Raw genomic sequence first — 21834 nt, forward strand, 5'->3', positions numbered from 1 at the left:
ATCATACAGTATTTGTCCTTTGTCGACTGGTTTACTGCACTTAGCATAATGTCTTCAAGGTTCACCGATGTTGTGGCGTTTCCGAACATCCTTCCTTTTTAAGGCTGAATAATACTCCATTGCATGAACATATCACATTTTGTTTACCTATTCATCTGTTGGTGGGCATTTGGATTGTTTCATATTCTTAATTTAATCCTACTATTTAAGACATACAGATAATTCAAATTCAATTCAGTTTATTGAGCATTTACCAAGGGCAACTAACTGTGCTAGGTATTGTGAGAGGTACAGAGGGGAATCCAACATGGTAACTGCTCTCAAGGAATTTTATGCCAAATTAGGAAAGTAGGAAAGAAAGAAGTGAAAGTAATAGCATTTGCTAATTGCTTTGCCCAATCACTGCATGTATTGCTCAGTGATAGATGATATAATATCTACATGAGAGTGAGAAAATGAAGGCTCAGAGACCTTAAGTAACCACCTCCAAAGCGGTGAGACTGGGACTCAAACCCACGTCTTGGATGCAGAATCTGGGTATATTCCACTAGACATGCTGCTCCCTCTGGTGCAAGGCAGAATGTGACAAAGCCTGGGAGAAGCTACAGGAAGGTAAGAGGGGAAGAGAAGAGATGACCACCCTCCCGAGGGGAGAGGCTCATTGCAGACAAGGTCTTGCAGGTCAGGATGGCTTATATTGGACAGAGATAAGGGAGTAGAGGAAACTGCTTGAGCCGAGAGCAGAGGAGCAGTCAGGAAATCTCGGTGCGTACTGACGGACCAGTGCAGTTGTTGAACATAAGGCTAGACGGCAGAGAGGGGCGAAATCTTGGTCATAATGGAACACTAACTCAAGGCGTTTGAATTCCACCATGTAGACAATGGTGAACCACTGTAGGTTTTCTAAGTCAAGACATAGTTGTAGCTGTGCTTTGGAGAGGTCACCATGACAATAATGCATAACAAAGATGGAGGGGGTATAGTTCATAGGTAGGAAAGCCAATTAGGTCACTGGAATTAGCAGATGAGACATAATTAGTCAGAATGGAAAAGAGGATATAGAGGCAGGCGAGCAGCATCTTAGCAGTGGGGATTACAGAACCTGGCCACTGATCCATTATGAATGGGGTGACCCTTCATCCTGGTTTGTGTGGGACACCTGTTTTCCTGGTGTAGTTCCTAACAGCATCTCTTCCCTCTCAAACAGGTCCAAGTTTGCATAGTAAAGTATATGATCACACTAATTATGAGGAGTAAGAAAAAAGATTCAAAGGGGACTTACAATGATTTTGAACCTGAATTAATAAGGAAGGTAATGTCACCTTTAGAAACACGGGAGGGAAATCAGGTTTTTAGAAAGATGAGGAGTTTGGATGTGGACGTGCTGTTCTTGCTGCTGAGGTGAGGGTTTATTTGAGGGAGAGGAGCACCTTGCCCGTGGACTTGCGCTGTATCACATGAAGGAAAGCATCATTGACCTAAAAAAAAAATCCCAAATTATGTAGAAAGACTTGCATACATGCACATTTCAACAAACATTTGTTGCTGGTTCAATTCTTAAAATAGTTAAAGTATTAAGATGTGCCTTCAATGTACTATATATAATTAACTATGTGACACTAACTAATCACCATAAACCCAAAGGAAAACAATAATATTTAAGACTAACCCAATCTCAGAATTTATCTGTCTAACCTGTAATTTTCATTGTTGTCAGATAATAGACAGCAGGTAAGAAGTCCTCAGGCCCTGGCCAGTTTGGCTCAATGGATAGAGCGTCAGCCTACGGACTGAAGGGTCCCGGGTTCGATCCTGGTCGGGGGCACATGCCTGGATTGTGGGCTTGGTCCCCAGTGGGGGGTGGGGGGGGGGGCGCGGGAGGCAGCCAATTGGTGATTCTCTCTCATTATTGCTGTTTCTATCTCTCTCTCCTTCTCCCTTCCTCTCTGAAATCAATAAAAATATATTTTTTTAAAGTTATCAGGCCTGTCCATACTCTCCTGTAATATCTATGTGTTCTAGCTTTTTAAAGAATGGAACTACTGGTAGAAGGATCAGTAATTTAATATTTTACAGTTTTTATCTTTTTATTAAAACTGTCCTGTTTCCAGTGTGCCTGAAATTGCAGTCTATCTCCAATTATTTTTAGAAGTACAAGTTATAAAGCATAAATTAAAGAGCAGCCACAATAATCAAGACAGTGTGATATTGTGAAAGAATAGACAAACAGGTCAATGGAACAGATTAGCCAGCCCCAAAATAGGCCCCCACAAATGCAGTCAGCTAATCATTCGACAAAGGAGCCAAGGCAATTCAATGAGGAAAGGGTAGTCTTTTTAAGAAATAGTGCTGGAATCACTGGACACCCACATACGAAAAATGAATCAAGACAATGCCCTTTCATCTTTCATAAATATTAACTTAAAATGGGTCTTACATCTTAAATTTAAAAGGCAAAACGGATTATGGTAGCAGGGGACCAAGTCAAACTTTTTGTGCATCCTAGCGAAGGGATCTAGGCCCCTACACAGCAGTGAGTCAGGAACCAGTTACAGAACCAGGAGCACAGGTGGAACTTTAAAAGACAGCACTGCGTGAAAATTTCAGAAACAGAATAAGAGCTACAGCACAACCCTGTGCTCTTATTTGTTTATGTACCTTGAGACCAACTTGGGGGAGGCAAAGGTGTGGGGAATGAGGATAAAGGGAATCCTATATAATAAAAACCTAATATGCTAAGTGTCCAGTTGTCCAGTCAGCCGTTCAACCAATCAAAGTGTAATATGATAATGATATGCTAAGGCCACTCAACTGCTCGCTATGACATGCACTGACCACAAGGGGGCAGACGCTCTGACTTGTAGGTTAGCTTGTTGCTGGGGTCCAGCTGATTGGGACTGAGCAAGATGGGCCAGACACACCCTGGAGCCCTCCTGTGGTCCCTCCCCGGCTGGCCAACCTCCCGTGTCGCTCCCAGCCCCGATCGTGCATCAGTGGGGTCCCTCAGCCTGGCCTGAGCCCTCTCGCAAACTGGGACCCCTCAGGGGATGTCAGAGAGCCAGTTTCGGCCTGATCCCACTCAACGCAGGAGCTGCCCCCAGGTGATCAGTGCACTCCCACAGGGGGAGCACTGCTCAGCCAGAAGCCGGGCTCATGGCTGGCAAGCACAATGGCGGTGGTGGGAGCATCTCCCGCTTCCGCAGCAGTGCTAAGGATGTCCAACTGCCGACTTAGGCCCGTGGGGAGCAGGCCTAAGCCATCAGTCGGACATCTACCAAGGGCTCCCAGATTGCGAGAGGGCACAGGCCAGGCTGAGGGAACACCCCTCCCATCACAGTACACAATTTCGTGCACCAGACCTCTAATAAGTAAATACAGACATCTATAAATAAGCAGACACAAAGGCCAAAGATGGGACTCACAAAAACGAAAAGGTACTTTGACATGAGAATTAGGATTAAACAACCCTTTCCACTTGAAATCCTCCCCAAAAACCTAAGAAAAATAAATAAGGAAAAAGCAGGGAAGCAAATCAACTGTGGCAATCTCTCTGCAGCCGGGGCCAAGAGCATGTGTCTTTTGGGGCTCTATGCCTCACCAAGCCCTTTCCAATCCACACAAATTTAGCCTCGTTCAGAGGGGGTGGAAGAGGTCTAAGAAAGATGTTAGAAACACTCGTCCCCGCCTGTCAATCACTCAAAGCTACATCTCTGGTGACTCACAGCTGCATCACTCTCCCTGCCAGTTAGAAGTCACTTGTTCCCAGAAACCTGTCATAGCCCAACAACAAAAATACTTGGGGAAACAAACAATTTGAGATATTGATACTTTTTTCACCTGGCATCCTAGAGAAATGAGGAATCTCCTGCCAATAAAGGGTAACATAAAAAGAAAATAGTCACTTCAGATGCTAACGTGTATTATTAATCATTTTGCACAGAAATCTTTATAAAAATGTAGCATCTATTTACCTGACTTCCTTAACCGATAATCAAGGGGGGTGAAGGGGGGAGTAATAATCTTTTTGTTCCGTGACTTGGGAATCTCATCATTTTGAATATCCATTATTTTACCTCCTGTTTTGATATTTTGTTACTTCTATGTCCAGCTGCCACTTCCGCTGTGATTGCAGATGCTTCTAAAAATAACCCAGCTCTGTCCCTTCCCACCCTGTGGTTTCTATCTGGGCTGGGAAAACAGACAACCAGTGATGTTAAGGACTGGATGCTTAATAAGAATGATAAGGCTTAGAGTGAAAGACTAAAAAGCAAAGTGCAGGGCTTTAAACCAGAGTCTTTTGATAGCTAATTCGGTTAGATGCCCGGGGACGTTTTCCTCCTGTATTGTACAGGCTGCATCTCAGAGAGAGAAGCTCTCCACACTGATGCCCAGGCAGACACACAGGCGGTGCCCAGAACCCCGATTCTCTGCCATGCAGTGGATGCAGCCATAATTAAATACGCACCCTGGAATTTGGGGTCAGGGTGAGGATACTGCTTTTGTTTTAGGTTCTGCTGTTGGAATTTTTAATTAGCTCATCAAGCAGGAATACTCGGAGTAACCTATAGTTCCCTAAATATATTATGCTGATTCACGCTTCCCATTTGAAACCAGCTCTTCCCCCATCATAGCACTATCCTGAGATCTTTCCAACTAAAAAATAAATTGCTTAAGTCTCACTTTTTATTGATTGGCATACAGAATGTACCCAGTGTATGTTTGATGAATCAAATAAACTCATGAATGAATGAATATATCTGGGACTGAGTGGGACTGTTTTTAAAAGGTAAACACATTTAGTTACTGATACACTGTCATAGTTGAATTATATTCATCATATCATTGTTCTGATACAAGTTGATCTGAACCTTCTTTTAAAAGTCACTCAACGCATTTCATCAAAAAACATACAGATGGCAAATGTGCATATGAAAAGATACTCAAAATCATTATTCACTAGAGAAATGCAAATTAAACCCACAATCAGATACTACTCCATACCTATTAGAATGCGTATAATTAAAGAAAGCAACTGACAATGAATTCTGGCAGATGAAAGTAACAAAAACTCTCATACACTATTGGTGGGAATATAAAATAAGACAACCACTTTGATAAAGAGTTTGGTAGTTATTAAAAGATAAACATAGAGTGGCAAACCAAGTACAATCAAAATCCTGAAATTTTCTAACAAACAGTGATGCTGGAGCACCAGTTTCTAATCGAAAACACACACATACACAGAAAACCTATGTGCTATGGATTTTGGTAGGAATGCAATAGGAATGGCCTCATCTTCATGGGCTGCAGAGACTGCAACAGAAGTGCTTCCCAGTAACTGAGGCCTAGAGAGTGAGCAGCCGACAGAGTCAAGCTTGCCCCTTCTAACATCAACATTAGTTATTCACAGGATTCCACACAGATTTGTTTAAATGGACATTCTTATCTAATGATGTTATCTAGCCACCATTGAAACTGGGAGAAGGGGGACTGCTCTGTAAGTAAAGCCAAATAAATGTCTGTGTGAATTTGAAAAGAAAAAGTTAAACATACACTTAGCACATGTCCCAGAAATCCAAGTCCTAAAATTTGAAAAATAAAATAAAACATGTCTATACAAAACTCCAACATGAATGTTTATAGACGATTTACTTAGAACCACCAAAAACTGAAAATAATAAAATATCCCATTAACTGATAAAGAAACAAGTGGTGGTACATCCATACAATGAAATACTATTCCGCAATAAAAAAAAGAGTAAACTAATGAAATATGCAAAAGCATGGATGAAGCTCAGAAGCATTATGCAAAGCTGTAGAGGCCAGACTCAAAAGGCTATGTACTGTATGATTCCATTTATATGACAATCTTCAAAAGGCAAAATTATAGGGAAAGAAAACAGATCAGTGGTTGCCAGGTTGTGGGGTAGAAAAAGGGGATGGTTACAAAGGGGCAAAAGGGAACTTTTTGGAGTGATGGAAAATGTTCTATGTCTTGATTGTAGTGAAGTAGTTACATGACTATATATGTTTGTCAAAACTCAGAGAGAATTTTACTATGTGTAAATTATACTCAAAAAACCTGACTTTAAGAAAAGTCAAGCCATGTATTATTAAACATGGAAATAAATAAATGTTCAAAGTTAAGTGTCAGCCTGAGTTCCTTAGGAAAAAAGCCTAATCAGAATGTATGCCCTAGTGCTTCCTTGCCACCTAGGGAAGCCAGGGTGAGGGGAAAATCGCAGTGAATAGTGGAAACAGGAGATGACCTGTTTCCACTAATCAGTGATGTGTGTCACTGATTCTGAAGCGGTCATTGCTTCAGGGGGACACACACTAGTTGCTGTTTACGTGGGACCTCTCCAGAGGCCATATGAAACCCACTGCATGTCGAAACAGTCCATGGGGAGGAGGAAAAGCAGCAATCTATCTCAGATTCTGGTATCAGACCAAAGTGGACTGGATTCCAGGTCTGTCACTTACTACACATTATTGGTCAGGTGCCTTAGCCTCTACAAGTGTTGGTTTCTTCATCTGTAACTGTTAATGGCGAATCGCACCAGATGTTAGCAGGGAAGTTAAACCTCGGTCCTTGAGTTTGGCTAAGAAAGAATTCAGAGCCAAGAACTCAAATACAAGCAAAAGTTAATTTAGAAAGTCACAGAAGTAGAAGCAAGCTATGGAAGTGAGCCAGCTGAGCTGCATGCACTCAGGAACTAAGTTACAGGGGCAAAAGGGCCCTTGGAGCTGAAGAGAAAGGCAAAGCAAACACGCCTGGGAGAAGAAGAGGGGAAGGGTGCAGGTGTGCTCCAGAAAGAACACACCAGGGAAAGAAAGGAATGGGGAGAGGCACAGACATGCTCAAGGGAGAAAGAAAGAGAGAGAATGCACTGGGTCCTTCATTTAAGGGGTGCATGACCAGCGATATGCTAGGGAAGAAGAGGTATCCCTAGGGGCAAAGTCCCACCCTACAATACTTGTTTTCCCAGTTTTGCCCATTGCTAGGCACCCGGGGCTTTCTGCCCTGAACTCTGCTCATGTCTGTCTAACTGCCTACTCTAACATAACGTGATAAAAATGACTTATTCCTCAGAGTTGTTTCGAAGATTAAATGAGAAAATGCTTGTTAAGTACTTAGCACAGTTCTTGACCCATAGTTAAGCACCTAATGTATAGGAGCTGCCATTATTATTATTATTCCTCTAAATGGTTTGCATATTGAAAGAAACAAAAAGAGAAGAAATAGTAAATGGATGGTGTGTGAATGAAGTACTTGAAATTGTTAGGGAGCAGGGCCTCCGAGAGCCAGCTGATAACAGGAAGGTCCACAGAGTGGGAAGAACTAGAAAAATCCTACATGCACAGCCCTCATGGGAAAAGAAAAGGGTAAATGGAAACTGACAGGAGGTTAGCAATTAGATAATTCATGATTAAGAGGAGAGAGAGCATTAATGTGGGTAATCTGGCTTTCTTTCATGCCTGAGCAGCACCTACAGCACATCAATGCAGAGAAGAGACAGTTCTGCCCAATCGCCCTCATTCTCTATCAACAGCTATACCTGAGCCTCCGGTACAGCAAACCTCAGTTGACAAGTCATGTGATAAAAGCCACAAGTTGGAAGGGGACTCAGAAATGTTATGGACTTGTGCTTTTCAACTTTTAAACCACAAAACCTTTACTTAAAAGAAAAATATAAATAGAAAAGTAAAAACTTTTTGCACCTACTTCAGCCCCGACACAGATGGGGTCCCAGAGGCCAGCAAGCTTAAGTCTACACCTGCCCACCTCTAAGTCCCAACTGAGGCTCTGGAAGTATAGTCTGAAAGCCACTGTTATTGTCCTGCCCCGCAATTTTATTTATTTATTTATTTTTTTAAATATATTTTATTGATTTTTCACAGAGAGAAAGGGAAAGAGATAGAGAGCTAGGAACATCGATGAGAGAGATACATCGACCAGCTGCCTCCTGCACACCCCCCACCGGGGATGTGCCCGCAACCAATGTACATGCCCTTGACCTGGAATCGAACCTGGGACCTTTCAGTCCGCAGACCGATGCTCTATCCACTGAGCCAAACCGGTTTCGGCCTGCCCCGCAATTTCAGAGACGTGTTGACTGGAGGTCAGAAAGGTGAGGAGACCTCAACAAAGGTGAACACAGAGGAGGCCAAAGCTGGAATTAGAATCCAACCAGTTTTCTGATGGCCAGTTGGATTATCGCTATTGCACTGAGCGCTGCCTTCTTGACTGACATACCAAGAAGATGAGAAAGAACCATGTTTGGGAAGAATGCGCTTCATCATGGGGAAAAGCATATAACTGGAAGGCCGGTGAGCAGTGAAGTCTGGCCTGACAGCTTGGGCTCCGCTAATCTGCATATGAACAAAACATCGCCCCCATCCATGGCAGACTAGAGTTACCAAAACAGTTTTTTGAACATTAAGACAAATTAAGCCAAAGAAAAAAAGAATTCACAGTGAATGCCTAATAGATTTGCATAGGCAATGATTTTGCATATGCATGTGCACAATTACACTTTGGAGGAAGTTTAAGCCACATTAATGGGACTGTGGGGGAATGTAAAAAAGGAGTGAATAGCCAACAAAATTAACTACAGTGACTAATGGATGAATTATACTCTTACGATGCTGGGCATGATTTAGTGTTTGTTCACAGAACTCCAGCTTAGATCATCTGGTTGTACTTTAAAAGTGTCTGTATTTTAAAATCAAAGGTTAAGTTAAGTGCTTCCTTCTTAGCCTTGTATGTTGTGGAGTTCAGAGTTCACATCAACACGGGTAAATTATTTCCTAAAGTACCACCATGTCCCTCTGTTTGGGGCACCACTAACGTAGAAAGAGCCATCAAAATTCACCGCCTCCATGGGCCTCACAGGTCCTGCTTCTCAGGAGGCTCACTGGGCTCAGGCCGGACAACCCAGAGGACTGGGAGAAATCCTGTGACCCCGTTCCAGCCTGAGAGACCCCGTCCCAGCCTGCGAGACCCCGTTATTCCATGGAGCATGTTCACCTTTTCATTCCATAAGGGGAGGATTTATAGTATCTGGACAGAAGCTGTTTGATAGCTTGACACAGATTACTTCCTGGCCCTATCCACACCACATTCCTTAAGAGCATCTCACCTCCTCCAGCTTAAAAACCGCTCCAACGTATGGCTGGATGCGCCCTTCCTGGCAGTACTGGAGAGCCGAGGACAGGCTCCTGGAGAAGACAGGGAAGTTCCGGTCTTGGTATTGGCCCCAGTACACACCCATGGCAGAGATATTCTTCAGGAGCAGGAGATTGGCCGGCACAGAAGCAATGGTTCCTCCAGCAAAACCCACCACCACGATCCTGCCCTCCCAAGCCAGGCTGAGGAAAAAAAGGAGAAGGAAAAAAAATTAAAACAATGTACACTCACATCCATTAGGATAGCAACTATTTAAAAAGAACAGAAAAGAAAAGCAGTGTTGGCAAAGATGTAGAGAACTGGAACCCTCAGGCACTGTTGGTAGAACTGCAAAATGGTGCAACTGCTGTGGAAAACAGTATGGAGCTCCCTCAAAAGAATTAAAAATAGAAGTTCCATATGATCCAGCTATCCCACTTTCTGGTCTAACTTCAACAGAACTGAAAGCAGGTTCTCAAAGAGATATTTGCACAGCCTGTTCATAGCAGCGCTGTCTGTAATAACCAAGAGATATGAGCAACCCAAATGTCCATCAACTGATGAATGGATTAACAAAATGTGTATATACTTGACAATGGAGTATTATTCAGCCTTAAAAAGGAAGGACTTTCTGTCACATTCTATGACATGGATGAACCTTAAGGACATTATGCTAAGTGAAGTAAGCCAGTTACAAAAAGACAAATACTGTACGACTCTACATACAGTATAAAACAAGTGTCTAAAGTAGTCAAACTCATAGAAACAGAAAGGAGAATGGTGGTTGCCAAAGGCTGCGGGGAGGGAGGCACGGGGAGCTGTTGTTTAATGGGTACAGAATTTCAGATCGGCAAGGTGGAAAAGTCCTGGAGGTCTGTTTCACAACAATGTGAATCTACTTAACACTACTGAACTGTACACTTAAAATGGTCAATATAGCAAATTTATGTCACGTAAACTTTTGCCACAGTAAAAAATGTAGAATAAAATAATAAAAAACAATGTACATTAATTCATCCAGACAAAAAGTAAAACAGGTTCCCAGGGGCTTGGGAGGGGGGTGGGGGAAGGCAGTTATTGTTTAATGGACACAGAGATTTTGTTGGGGAAGTTTACACAATGTTGTGATCATTCAATGCCACCAGATTGTACACTTACAAATGGTTAAAATGAGAAATACTAGGTCATATATATATTTTACTACAATTTTTTTAAAAGAAACATGTATTAAACCTCCAGCTAGAAATTCCTCTTGACCTAACAAACTGTCAGGGGTGACCCATCTTGTATCACTTTGGATTCTTCAGTAGGGAACTATAAATATAAGCCAAAAGCGAGACAGTAGAGGGGGCAGAGGAAGTAGCCAGCTTTCTAAGGAGGCCCACTTTAGAATCAAGACTGTCTGTTTAACTATGCCACTACTTTATGGAAGGAAACTTGGTGTAAACAAATGTCATTCCATATGCTGTGCTCGGAGACAACTCAGTTTGAAGCCCTTGAACTTAGGAAGCAGGAATGAGAAGCCAGATACTTTAATGAAGCATCATTTGCTTTACACAAAGACTTACCTTAGGACTCCTTTAAGTTATGTGCTTCTCTGGAGAGTTTTGAACAATCAACAAAAATTCAAGCAGCAAGTTTCCTGCAGCTCATTGTGAGAAGTACCATACAGTGAGTGCTAAGCAGTGAGTTATAAAGTTTGTAAACATCTTTGATATGAAATATGTGCATGTTGATTTGGTGATTTGCTTTTCTTCTTTAGAATGGAAATGAGAAGCTGTTGTCAAAACACTATTATCCAGAAGGCAAGTGACTACTAGCGGCCCTCTGTCCTGGCTCTCCATTTAGTCAACACACTCCCTCCTTTGCTGCTTCTCCAAGCACCATCCTGGACACACTGCAGGGATGCTTGGGGGCTAGAGCACCAACTCGGTCTCCCCTGTGGGTAAGCTGCTCTCTTTGCTTCTACTTCTACTTTAAACTGGGATAAACCACAAAACTGTGCTTGCCAGGATGGCAGGAGAAATGAAACCCATGTTACAAAGCACTCCAGAGTCCCTGGTTGAAAACAGAATGAAAATTGATGTAGAGACAACCAATTCTCCAGTGTTTTTTTTTTAAAAAAATAAAACAAATCAAAGGGATATCTAGCCTGCTGGCTACTTCAAAATCCAGCAAGATCAAAAGAGTGTGCGCATTTAACATCTGAACAATGATCTCCTCAAGAATTACCCACACCATGGACATAAAGTGGTTAGTGGGGGCCGGCACAGCTGAATTGAACACATGTATAATTTCTAAAGCATTAGATGTTGCCAACTAGAGAGTCTGTAGTCATTTCTTGGATATTTTCCAGTGGGATATTTTGTTGTTGCTATATTTAAGCATTTCCTGATTTTCCCCTCTGCTTCTAGTTCTTTCCACGCCCCCACTCAGCTGTTCTCATTGGTGCCAATGCCTGCAGAGAAGTGAGCAGCAAAGACGAAAGAGTAGCAAGGCCAGGAGCGGCAGAGGTCCGGAAAGGTCCCGCAGAGACCCAGGTTGAGCCCACTTTGGAAAGACCCCTCCACGCACCTGCGGAGAGCGTCCAGGAAGATGTCTCCCCCCACGGTGTCGATGACCACGTTCACGCCGCCACTGCCCACCAGCTTCCTCACTGCCTCCTTCAGGCTGCCCTGACTGTAGTTCACGCTGGACTGTGCGCCCCTCTGCATGGCCAGCTGGCACTTCTCGTCACTTCCAGCGGCAGCTATTACCTGCATAAAGAACACAAAGCTTCTGAGTTTTAGAATATGTCCTAAGAGGGGCTCATGCCATCCAACCAATCTGCAACCAAAGGGTGCTAATCAAGGAAACCAACGGGACCTTGCTGACCTAGCATCAGCCTCAATCCAATGCATCAGCCCCAGCACACAGCACCATTGCACTGGACACTCCATGCCCCACCATGGGATCCACACTTCCAAGAATCCTGGACCCCAATGGGTCTAGCCAGGAGATGGTTCAGGAGACCCTCAGTAAGTCTTCTCCAAATGCACATTAAAACCACCATTTACTAAGCATCTACTATGAGTCAAGTAGTAAGGACACAAACTAAATACCAAGCTGCAGCAAACGAGAAAGGCTTTTCAGACAGTAAAACAAGATTTAATGGGAAGATCTGGACAGATACTAACCGGCTTTATTACCTAAGGCAAATTACTTATTAAGAACTAACACTTACATAGTATTTACTATGTGCCAGGCACTATTCTAAATTATAGAGAGTTATATAGAGTATTAACTCAGTATATTAATAGCCCACTGATATACATACTATTATTATCCCCATTTTAGAGATAAAGGAACTGAGGCAAAAGAACTTAAGTAACTTGTCCAAAGTCACCCAGCTAATGGGAGGCAGAACTGGAAACCAAGCCCAGGTAATCCTTCTCCAAAGTTCATGCTTTAACTTCTCTCTATACTGCCTGCCTACTTCTCTAAGCATCAGTTACCTCATTCATATATTCATCTTTATTTTAAGAATTCAGTGGAATACTACTGTATGTAAAGCACTTGGATAAATTGAATCTATTGTTACACATTGCAATCACTTATTCTAATTAAACCTCATAAGAATATTATGAGGAGGTATAATTACTTTCATTCTATAGATGGAGACGTAGAACCAGAGAAGCTATTAACTCAGGATCTTCCAGGTAGTAGGTGGTAAAAAACGTATTCAAACCCATTGCTGCCTGACTCCAAATCCCATGCTTTTCCACTCCATCATGCCTAAGGCGTGACAAAGATGATACCAGTGGCTGCGGGGCATACTGTGAGGAGGTCTGGGGTTTGGAAGTATCCAGAAGAGTTTCAAACACTCAGGTGCCTAGAGGTGCCTTATCACTGGACAGAACCCACCAGCGCACTTTGGTCCCAAGGTGACTTCCAAAAACATCAGTGGCCTTAAAAGATTCCAAACTCACCCATAACAACTTGAAACTGAAAGCTACCCTCAAATAGCTGTAGGTCACGGAGGGCTGTCAGCACACTGTGCCACAGTGGGCAACACCTGACCAGGTCAGGCACCTGATTCCAATCCCAGGATTCTCACTAGGTCCTGGGGAGACCTGCCGTGAATCCCTTTCCCTCTTGGTGCCTCACTTTCTTTATCTGTGAAATAGGGATAATAAACACTTTACATTACCCATCGCCCAGGGGTTTTGTGAGGATCAAGGGTTAGAGACAGCTGTGGAGGCACTGTGAAAGCAATACGAAATGCTGTGGATGGAGGATGTTATCAAAATGACCTGTTCCAAGTAGAGAGCATGATGACATTATTTTATTTTTGTTTGCTTTAGCCTAAAACCATTATTGCTGCTTAGATTAGTATCTGAATTGAAGTGAACCTTTCTACTAACCTCCTGTCACTACTCAAAACAAATGGAACGATTTCATCTGTAAGTGTTAAATAGTCACTGGTTCTAGACAATTAGACTAAGTGTGGTTTCCCTGCTAAGAGAGGTGCTAAAAGCCCTTGTTTTTAACATGCAATGTGTTAATATCCACAAGGAGCCTCCTGGTATCTAAGATTGCTTTCAGAACTCACAGTCCTTCCCAAAGGAACTTCATGTGAGAAGGAGAGATGCCACCTGCCAAAATTCCAGACCAATCCAATTATCTCCAAGCCTGTAGATCCTGGCACCTTCAGGATACTCCAATTGCACGCTCCATGGGAACCTCACACTCAGCAACATCCAAAACTGAACTCGACATGTCTTCCTGTGTTCTCAATCCCAACGAATGGCAAATCCACAAATTAACCTAGTCTGCTCCTTCCCATTCAATGTCTAATAAAAACAGGATCCCTTTTCAAGAGAGTCTTACTGACATGCCATCACCTCTAACAGGCACAATGCATGTGTAATTTCAATATTTCCACAACAACCCTACAAGGAAAGCATTACCAATGAGGAAACGGAAGTGATTACACTACAGGCAGAGCTAGAATTTGAACCTAGGTGAGGGTAACTTCTAAGTCGTTGTGCCGTCAACTATATTAGAATGCTCTCCAGGGAACAAATTCTCAATTTTCTTCCAATTTAGTGCGTCTCGATTCATCACCTCCACTACCCTGGTTCAAGCAGCATCACCTCTGGCTGGGATTGCTCCAAGAGTCTGCCCTACCACCTATGGACCACACCTGACCTTACCCCACCCCTCATTCCCACGGCTTCCAGAGTGAACTTTGGAAATTCAAAGATAATCATGTCACTTCCCTACTTAACACCCTCATGTGCTTCCAATAAGTGTTCAAATTCTCCAGCACCTCCTGATCTTACCTCTGCCCACCTCTATAGTCATTTTCCACCATTCTCCTGATCCTCTGCCCCATAGATGCTATTTGCAATTCCCTGAATGCATCGTGTTAATTCCTCCTCCTCTGTCTTCTAATAGGTCCTCCCACCACTAAAATGGCCTTCACTTCACTTCTTCCTCTATTCAACTGCTACCAGTCCTTCAAAAACTCAGCTTAAATGTCCACCGTCTCTAAAAATCCCTCCTTCTTTGATACCACTTTCTTTCATTTGTTAAATCGTTCATTCAAAAGACAGTTACTGAGTGCCTACTGTGGTCTAGGCTCCATGTCAGGCACTGGAACTACAATAATGAACCAAACAGACACTGTCCCTGCCTTCATGAGGATTTAAGTCCAGTGGGAGAGATAAATTCATCTAATAATGACACAAGTAAAAGATTAAGCATATACTGAGATATATAAGGTGTGTACTATGAATGAGAAGTATAAGATGCCATGACATCATATACAAATAGTGGGGGGGATGGAATTAATATTCCCTGAGGGACAAAGGATACTTCCCTAAAAAGTAGCATCTGAGTTTAAATTTGAAGTGTGAGGTATGGGGGGTGGGAGGGGAAGTTCAGAGCATCACACGAGAAGCGAATTGGACCTTGCAGGTTCCAGTTACTGGAAGGGCCAGTGATTTACTCCTAGGACCCCTCACTCATCCACAGGCAAACAGGTGGCAAGGCTCTGCTCTAGGTGACTCTGCATCCCCAGTGCCTTGCATGTGGTTTCTGCTAAATCAATGAATACATTCCATGTTTGAGAACCATGTTTTGCGGTATAATTCGTTTAAGTGGAGACTCTAACATACGGATACCTTGGCCTGGAGGACATTTGTTGCCACGTCTATCACTGCAAGGCCTGTGGCTCCAGCTGCTGCCGTCACTAGAACAGTTTCTCTGTGCCAGAGAAAGACGAACGCTGCTTCAGAAACCAGAAAGCATCGAGCAATACGATCTCACGAACATTTTGAAACCAGGACATTTTAAAGCAACAAGAGAACTTCGAGACCATTTCTTTCAACCCTTTATGTGCATCCCTTCTCCAGCCTTTAGGGCTGGGTGGTACTAATGTGGTCCAGTTTTGAAAACTTCCTGGGAGAAATATTCCTTAATATCTCTAGGTAGCCTCTTTTGAACTACCACTCAATTTCTGCTCCAGAAATTCTGTCCTAAATCATTCTCATACTAAACACTGCTGAATTTTAGAAGGTGGTGATCACATAATGGCCAGGGGTCAACTAAACCCATCTCTCTGTGGTGACTCGGAGGCTCTCTGAAAAGAGCAGAAGGCAGTAGGTAAACCCAGGTAAAGTGGGGGACTTCAGCATCTCTGAGTTTAAAATATCCCAGTTAAATCCACCCAACCAAGCCTCTCAGAAACAAATACCACAGGCCTCCACTAAAGCCAGAGGGAAGAACGTTCAAATAAACCAACTCTCTCAACGTGAAGGTTTTCTAGAAGGTGATATCCCGAGGGTCTGTGAGGGATTTTTCTCCAAATTCCTACTGGCCAAGTTCTACCATTCCCTCTCAGACAAAAGGACAGTCCCACCATCACCAAACCCCAATCTCCAGTCACTCCTTCCTTTGGCCTTTCCTTACACAGACCGAACATGAGCTAAAGGTCAGGCAAGGGAGAGGAAGGGGCAAGGCACTTCCGATATCAGAGAAGGGTCCTATCCAGCTCTCTGTTGTCCACACAGTCCTTACCCAGGCTTGGTACGTGCCCGATGCTCCAGGGCCATAATAGCAGTACCGTAAGATACGGGCAGGATAGCAGCTTCTCGGAGGGGCACCCTTTCTGGAATCTGCCACAATGCCTACAAAAGAGATAACAGTGACTTAGTGATTCCATACGTACCTGTTCCACAGGCTGCCTGTGGTATTTGTTTCTGACTGATTTGCAAAGGGAAACACCTGTCAGAAACAAAGCCTAGTAGAAGTCAAAACCAAGCAACCTGTGGCCAAGTTCAAGACTTGGGCGCATCAGTCTTCAAAAATCCTCAAGTTGCACCTGCTCAGGAAGGAACCAACAAACTTATGGAGAATGAAACACGGACCACTCTCCTATACTGTATAATGGATGAATTGGATGATAGATATATTTTACCTCAATAAAACTGGGGGGGAAAATATGTACTCTTCTCCACTAGCGTGCACCATTCACATCCTGCACAACCAGATCTGGCCACCCTGGCTGGCTCCATTCCCAGGGCCATCTCTTTCACAAGCTCCCGTGGGAGAGAAACCCATTACATCCGGTTTAATGCCCCAAAACAGTTTTTCTACCAAAACTACCTAACTGTGGTCCAATTGAACGGCCAGCCAGTTGCTTCCAGGGCTCAGAAAACAAAATGTTCCTTCATTAAACCACTCCACACAAAGTTCTGTGCAAGGGCTATCACACCAATACTAGAAAAGGGATTTAGCATTTGAAAGAAAGAAGTGCTTGGCTGAAAAACAAGGTATGACCAAACAAATACAAAGAAAAAGGGGCGGGGTAGAGGGACATGAGGAATGAGGGGTAGGTAAAAATTAAAGAAAAGGAAGGAAACTTTTAAAAAATACCTAAACATTGATATTGAGAGATAGGATACCTTCTGGTCAGTGATACATTCTTCAGCCATTCCATTAAAGCCACTCACACCAATAACTCGATCTCCCTGAAGGGAAAATATCGGTAAGGTAGGTTCAGATGCATCTTTCTTTCTGATTCCATACGACCCCCCAGGTTTGCCCTAACTATCTATTTAGAGTTAATGTTTAGTAAATAATTCAGCCTTTTTCTCAATCTCCCCACCAGGAGGCCAAGCCAATCTGAGCATATTTTGGACAACGATATGGGTATCAATTAGAATATGAATTTAGATAGGAGTTAGAATCCCAGTGTTAATTTTTTTCACAAGAAGCTGAGACTTGATCATTTCCTATCCTCTTAGCCACTAAAGACCTTTTGTTGGTAATGAAAGTTTAATAAAGCAAGGCACTTCTACTGCCTTCCTTCCCCCAATTCAGAATTCATTTCTTCCCCCTCCATCTCAGTTTCCCTTTGGTGTCTTCTGACAAAGACCAGGAGACACAAGACCCTTTGGCTACAAATGAGTTGGCGTGTTTCTCAAAGCTGCATACACATCAATTCTCTGAATTTCAACAAGTTTACCTCTTTAACTGTGCTGACATCTGTGCCTGTCTCCAATACTGTCCCAGAAAACTCCATTCCTAAAACAAATGGTTTCGAGATTAGGCTATCCGTAAAGCCCAGCACCATGGAGGTCAGAAGATCCGGATCCACAAGCTTTCTGGAACTGAGAGGGTTAAGTGCCTCCCCTCACCTACCCAGGGAGGAGGGGGAAGAGTGTTGTACCCAAACCACAGGAAAGTGAATTTAAGATTTTCACAATCAGAACCTGAAAAGCTATAGCAACCCCATTCTTACCAGGACACAAATGAAAATTTCAAGAATAAGTGAAAGCACGGAGGTACACAAGTACTTGTACAGATACACAAATACTTTTGACCCTGATCACTGGGGGCTTGGGCTCCTACAGCACCCCAATTACGATATTCATCATACTGGATGCCATGTCTCCTCTTCTGGACTGTGAGGCCCTCAAGGACATGAACCATATTTATTCATACAGTACTTGGCTCAAATGGATAAACTAGCGTTGTCTGCCCTTTCCTCTTCCACCTCCAAAATTTCTGAATTTAATGATCAGACATTTCCCACTTGAGCTGCCAGAGGACTAACTCAGTTGAGTACGACATGACATCTTCCCCCTATCCAGTTATTTCAGCAAATAAAAACAGAGGGAAATGGTTCCAGCTGTTGAGACACAACCAAACGCCCTAAGGCCAAAACACAGCAACTATTTTGCAATTACTATATCCTTAACAGTACATTTCTGTATAGAATATACATGCACTATATACATGCTGAACTACACTTATACCTGTTTAAATAAATTTCAACAACAAAAATCAATCATTTGTCCACATTTTCAGAATTTAAATGTAATCAGATGGGGCATAATGAAAATCAGAGAAGACAATGTGCTATTAGAAATGTATAAACTCTTTTCCTTCTTTCTGATCCTTTGATATTGGGAATGTGTTTGTAAAGAATAAGAGTTTTGCCCTAGCTGGTTTGGCTCAGTGGATACAGTGTCGGCCTGTGAACTGGAGGGTCCTGGGTTCGATTCCAGTCAAGGGCACATGCCCGGTTGCAGGCTCAACCCCCAGTGGGGGGCGTGCAGGAGGCAGCCGATACATAGTTCTCTCTCAACATTGATGTTTCTAATTCTCTCTCCCTCTCCCTTCCTCTCTGAAATCAATAAAAATATATGTATTTTTAAAAAGAATAAGAGTTTTAGCTGCAAAAAACAAAAACAAAATTGAGGCAATGTTAAGGAATAAAAGGAAATGACTAGGACCAATGATGATTGGGATCAGAATTCTGATGGACAGAATGATATGCGAGCATTCATTTGTTCATTTTTAAAAATATTTATTGAGCATCTACTATGTGCCAGTTACAATGCTAAACTGAGAAATATAATAAGGGTAAAATAGTCATAGAAATTTCCCACAATCTAGTGCTTCTAATTAGTGGTGAGGTTGACATGTCTGAGATTCACTGACAGTGGGCAAGTACCACCGGGGTAGTCATAGATGAAGCGCGTGGTTCTGAAAACGGTGTCTTCTTTCCCTGCAGCATCCCTTGGCCCCTCCATACCTACCAGGTGTGAAGGGAAGATGGGGCTTTTCCTGATACTGACCACGGCAAACCAAAATATCAGCAAAGTTAACTCCACAGAAATGGACATCAACTCTGACCTATAAAGGAAATAGAGCAGAGCAGTACATATCCGTGGAGACAGTAACTGAATTATAGCAAAATATTTACTGAATACCTACTATATGCCAGGTACTGAACTAAGTCGCTATGCACAATCATGAGGCAATCAATATGGACAATTTCCCTGCCTTCATGGAGCAAAAAGTATGGTAGAGAAGACAGATGTTCAACCAAATAACTGTGAGTATTTATATGTTAAATTACAAGTTCCACACAAAATGTTAAAAATAGAAATACATGATGCTATGAAGGCATATAATGGGGAGACTTAACCTTTTGGGCAAGTCAGGAGAAATCCTTAAGAAAGTAACACTTGAACTAAAAACAGCCAAGAGTTAACTATTCAAAACAGGAGAGAGAATCCTGGCACTGTCGAAAGCAATGTCATGTGCAAAGGCACCGTGCTGGGGACAAAAGAAAAACCAGCAAGCCTAGAGCACAAATAGGAGAAAGAGATGGGGTTAGAGAGCAGGGCCTATACCATCCATGGGTCTATAGGCTTTATTGATCATCCTAGTCTTCAAGGTAGGAATAATGGGAAGACATTAAATAATTTTAAGCAGGAGAGTAACATGATCAACTGTCTTGGGACTCAGGAATCATCTGGAGGCTAGAGTTAGATCACCAGTGTAGCCAGCCGTTTCTTTAGACCAGGGGTGGGGAAACTTCTCTTCTGCCAAGGGCCACTTGGATATTTATAACATCGTTCGCTTAATATAATTCCCTTAATATAAATGTATGTTGCTGTGAAAACTCCTAGATTTATTGAATTTCGAGTCTTGCCTGCAGTTGCCCAAACTGTTTACATATGCAGCACACACATGACCTCAAGCCACTCCACCTTGACTCACAGATGATTGGAGGATTAATGTCTTTCAGCATCTGAGTCCCAGGAAGCTGAGTGGCTGCCATCACGTGCTCGCCCAAATAACTCATTTAGCCAGCAGGTCCTGTTAGTGGCACTCAGGGCCGGGCCGCAGCCACATTTCTCCCTCTCACCAGGGGTCCCCCACACTGAGGCTCCCTGCCTCCTGCACCTAGGCAGAAGTGCTCATTCTCCATGCCAGCTGCCATTGTGTCACCAGAGTGATCAACCCACAAGGCCAAAGTGACTTCCACATTTCCCTGGAAATGCCCACACCCTAAACCCCACCCCACCCCACCCCACTGCAGCACAGCCGAGGAGGGCACAAGGCACATATTCCAGTGGGCGTTGCTGGTTTAGGGGAGGAGGGAGGGCAGATAATTAGCTGCTGACCCCCAAGAGAAAGCAACGGATGGGGTCCATTTATCTGTGTTAAATCCATAACTTGCAGGTGGTTATGCAAAATGGTGCGCTCATCAGAATTCTCTGTTTCCAAGGCAACAACAGCTCTGGGGCGTTCTGAAAGCGGCCTCCATTGGTGTTTTGGGAGAACAGTCTTCCTTAGACCTTTTGGCCTTTCTGTGAACCACCACGAAGTTGCCCCCTAGCTGAGCGCTTGGGAACTCAATCCAGGGTGGAACCTCCGGTGGGTGGGTGTGTGGTGGCCGCGGGGAAAGTGAAAGCGTGTCCAGAGGTCCCGGGGACAGGCCAGTCACCCTACCTCGTGAGGCCCGACAGGGCGGGGGGCGACCTCCTCAATGGCCAGGGGCTGCTTCAACTCCGCGCACCGCGCGGCGCGGTAGGGGCGGCCGCCGCCCGGCCAGGCTCTCCTGCAACGCGGGACAGGGGTTGGGTTACTCGGGGTCCCCCGTGCGGCTGCCTTTTGGAGCTCAGGAAAGAGTCGGGGGTCCCACCTGCAGAACCTAAGGAAGCCACGTCCCCAAAACGCCGCCGCCATGTCCCCGCGCAGGGAGCCACCCGAGGGGCGGGGGCGGGGGGCAGGAAGAGCGGACGGCGCCAGCCCCGCCCTGCCGCGTCCGGGAGCGGAAGTGGGATCGGCCTCGTCCAGGGACACGACCCGAACCCGGGCCGGCCGCGCTGCCAGGACGTGCCCTGGGCCAGCCCACCCGCAGGGCCGCATGGACCCTGGGCGCTCGTCGTCCCCTGTCCCGCAGGCTTCCTGGAGGTGGAGCCCACCGGAGAGGAAAGAAAAGTCGTCAAAGGAAATCGATTACCCGAGATTATCCATTTGTTGGCATTTTTATAGCAAATCTGGGAGCCTGTTAAAGCCACACTTGGTGGCATTTAAATTGTGGTGCTTGGGTCTTCTGCACGTGTGAAATCCTAAATGCATAGGTAAAGGCTTCCATGCCTGCCTTCAACGCCTTATTAGAGTTTAATTCCGTTTGCTAATCTTCACCTGAGGATATTTGTTCTGTTGATTTTTAGAGAGAGTGGGAAGGAGGGAGAGAGGGAGAGGGAGAGGGAGAAACATCCTTGTGAGACGATACACCTGCCGTGCCCTTGCCAGGCCAGCATTGAACCTACAACCCAGGTACCTGCCCTTGCCCTGGAACTGAACCCCTGACC

General features: G+C 44.0%; 1 protein-coding gene across 2 annotated transcripts; it reads right to left on the reverse strand.

Annotated features, from left to right (window-relative positions):
• Window positions 1-222: 222 nt before the first annotated feature.
• LOC103290102 (quinone oxidoreductase-like protein 2) lies at window positions 223-21223 on the reverse strand. Of its 2 annotated transcripts, XM_028152066.2 has the most exons (10): window positions 21159-21223; window positions 20966-21074; window positions 19261-19357; window positions 17682-17740; window positions 17119-17184; window positions 16232-16341; window positions 15337-15418; window positions 11744-11925; window positions 9144-9372; window positions 223-1478 (listed from the first exon to the last, which is right to left on the reverse strand). In XM_028152066.2, the coding sequence occupies exons 1-10, from the start codon at window positions 21200-21202 to the stop codon at window positions 1410-1412; spliced, it is 1047 nt and encodes a 348-aa protein (XP_028007867.2). In that variant the 5' UTR covers window positions 21203-21223; the 3' UTR covers window positions 223-1409. The 2 variants fall into 2 exon arrangements, with proteins under 2 accessions (XP_028007867.2, XP_054568066.1); XM_054712091.1 differs by having other exon boundaries at window positions 20966-21223.
• Between the last annotated feature and the right edge of the window lie 611 nt (window positions 21224-21834).

The sequence above is a fragment of the Eptesicus fuscus genome, chromosome 22 (genome assembly GCF_027574615.1).
Source record: "Eptesicus fuscus isolate TK198812 chromosome 22, DD_ASM_mEF_20220401, whole genome shotgun sequence".
Classification (NCBI taxonomy): Eukaryota; Metazoa; Chordata; class Mammalia; order Chiroptera; family Vespertilionidae; genus Eptesicus; species Eptesicus fuscus.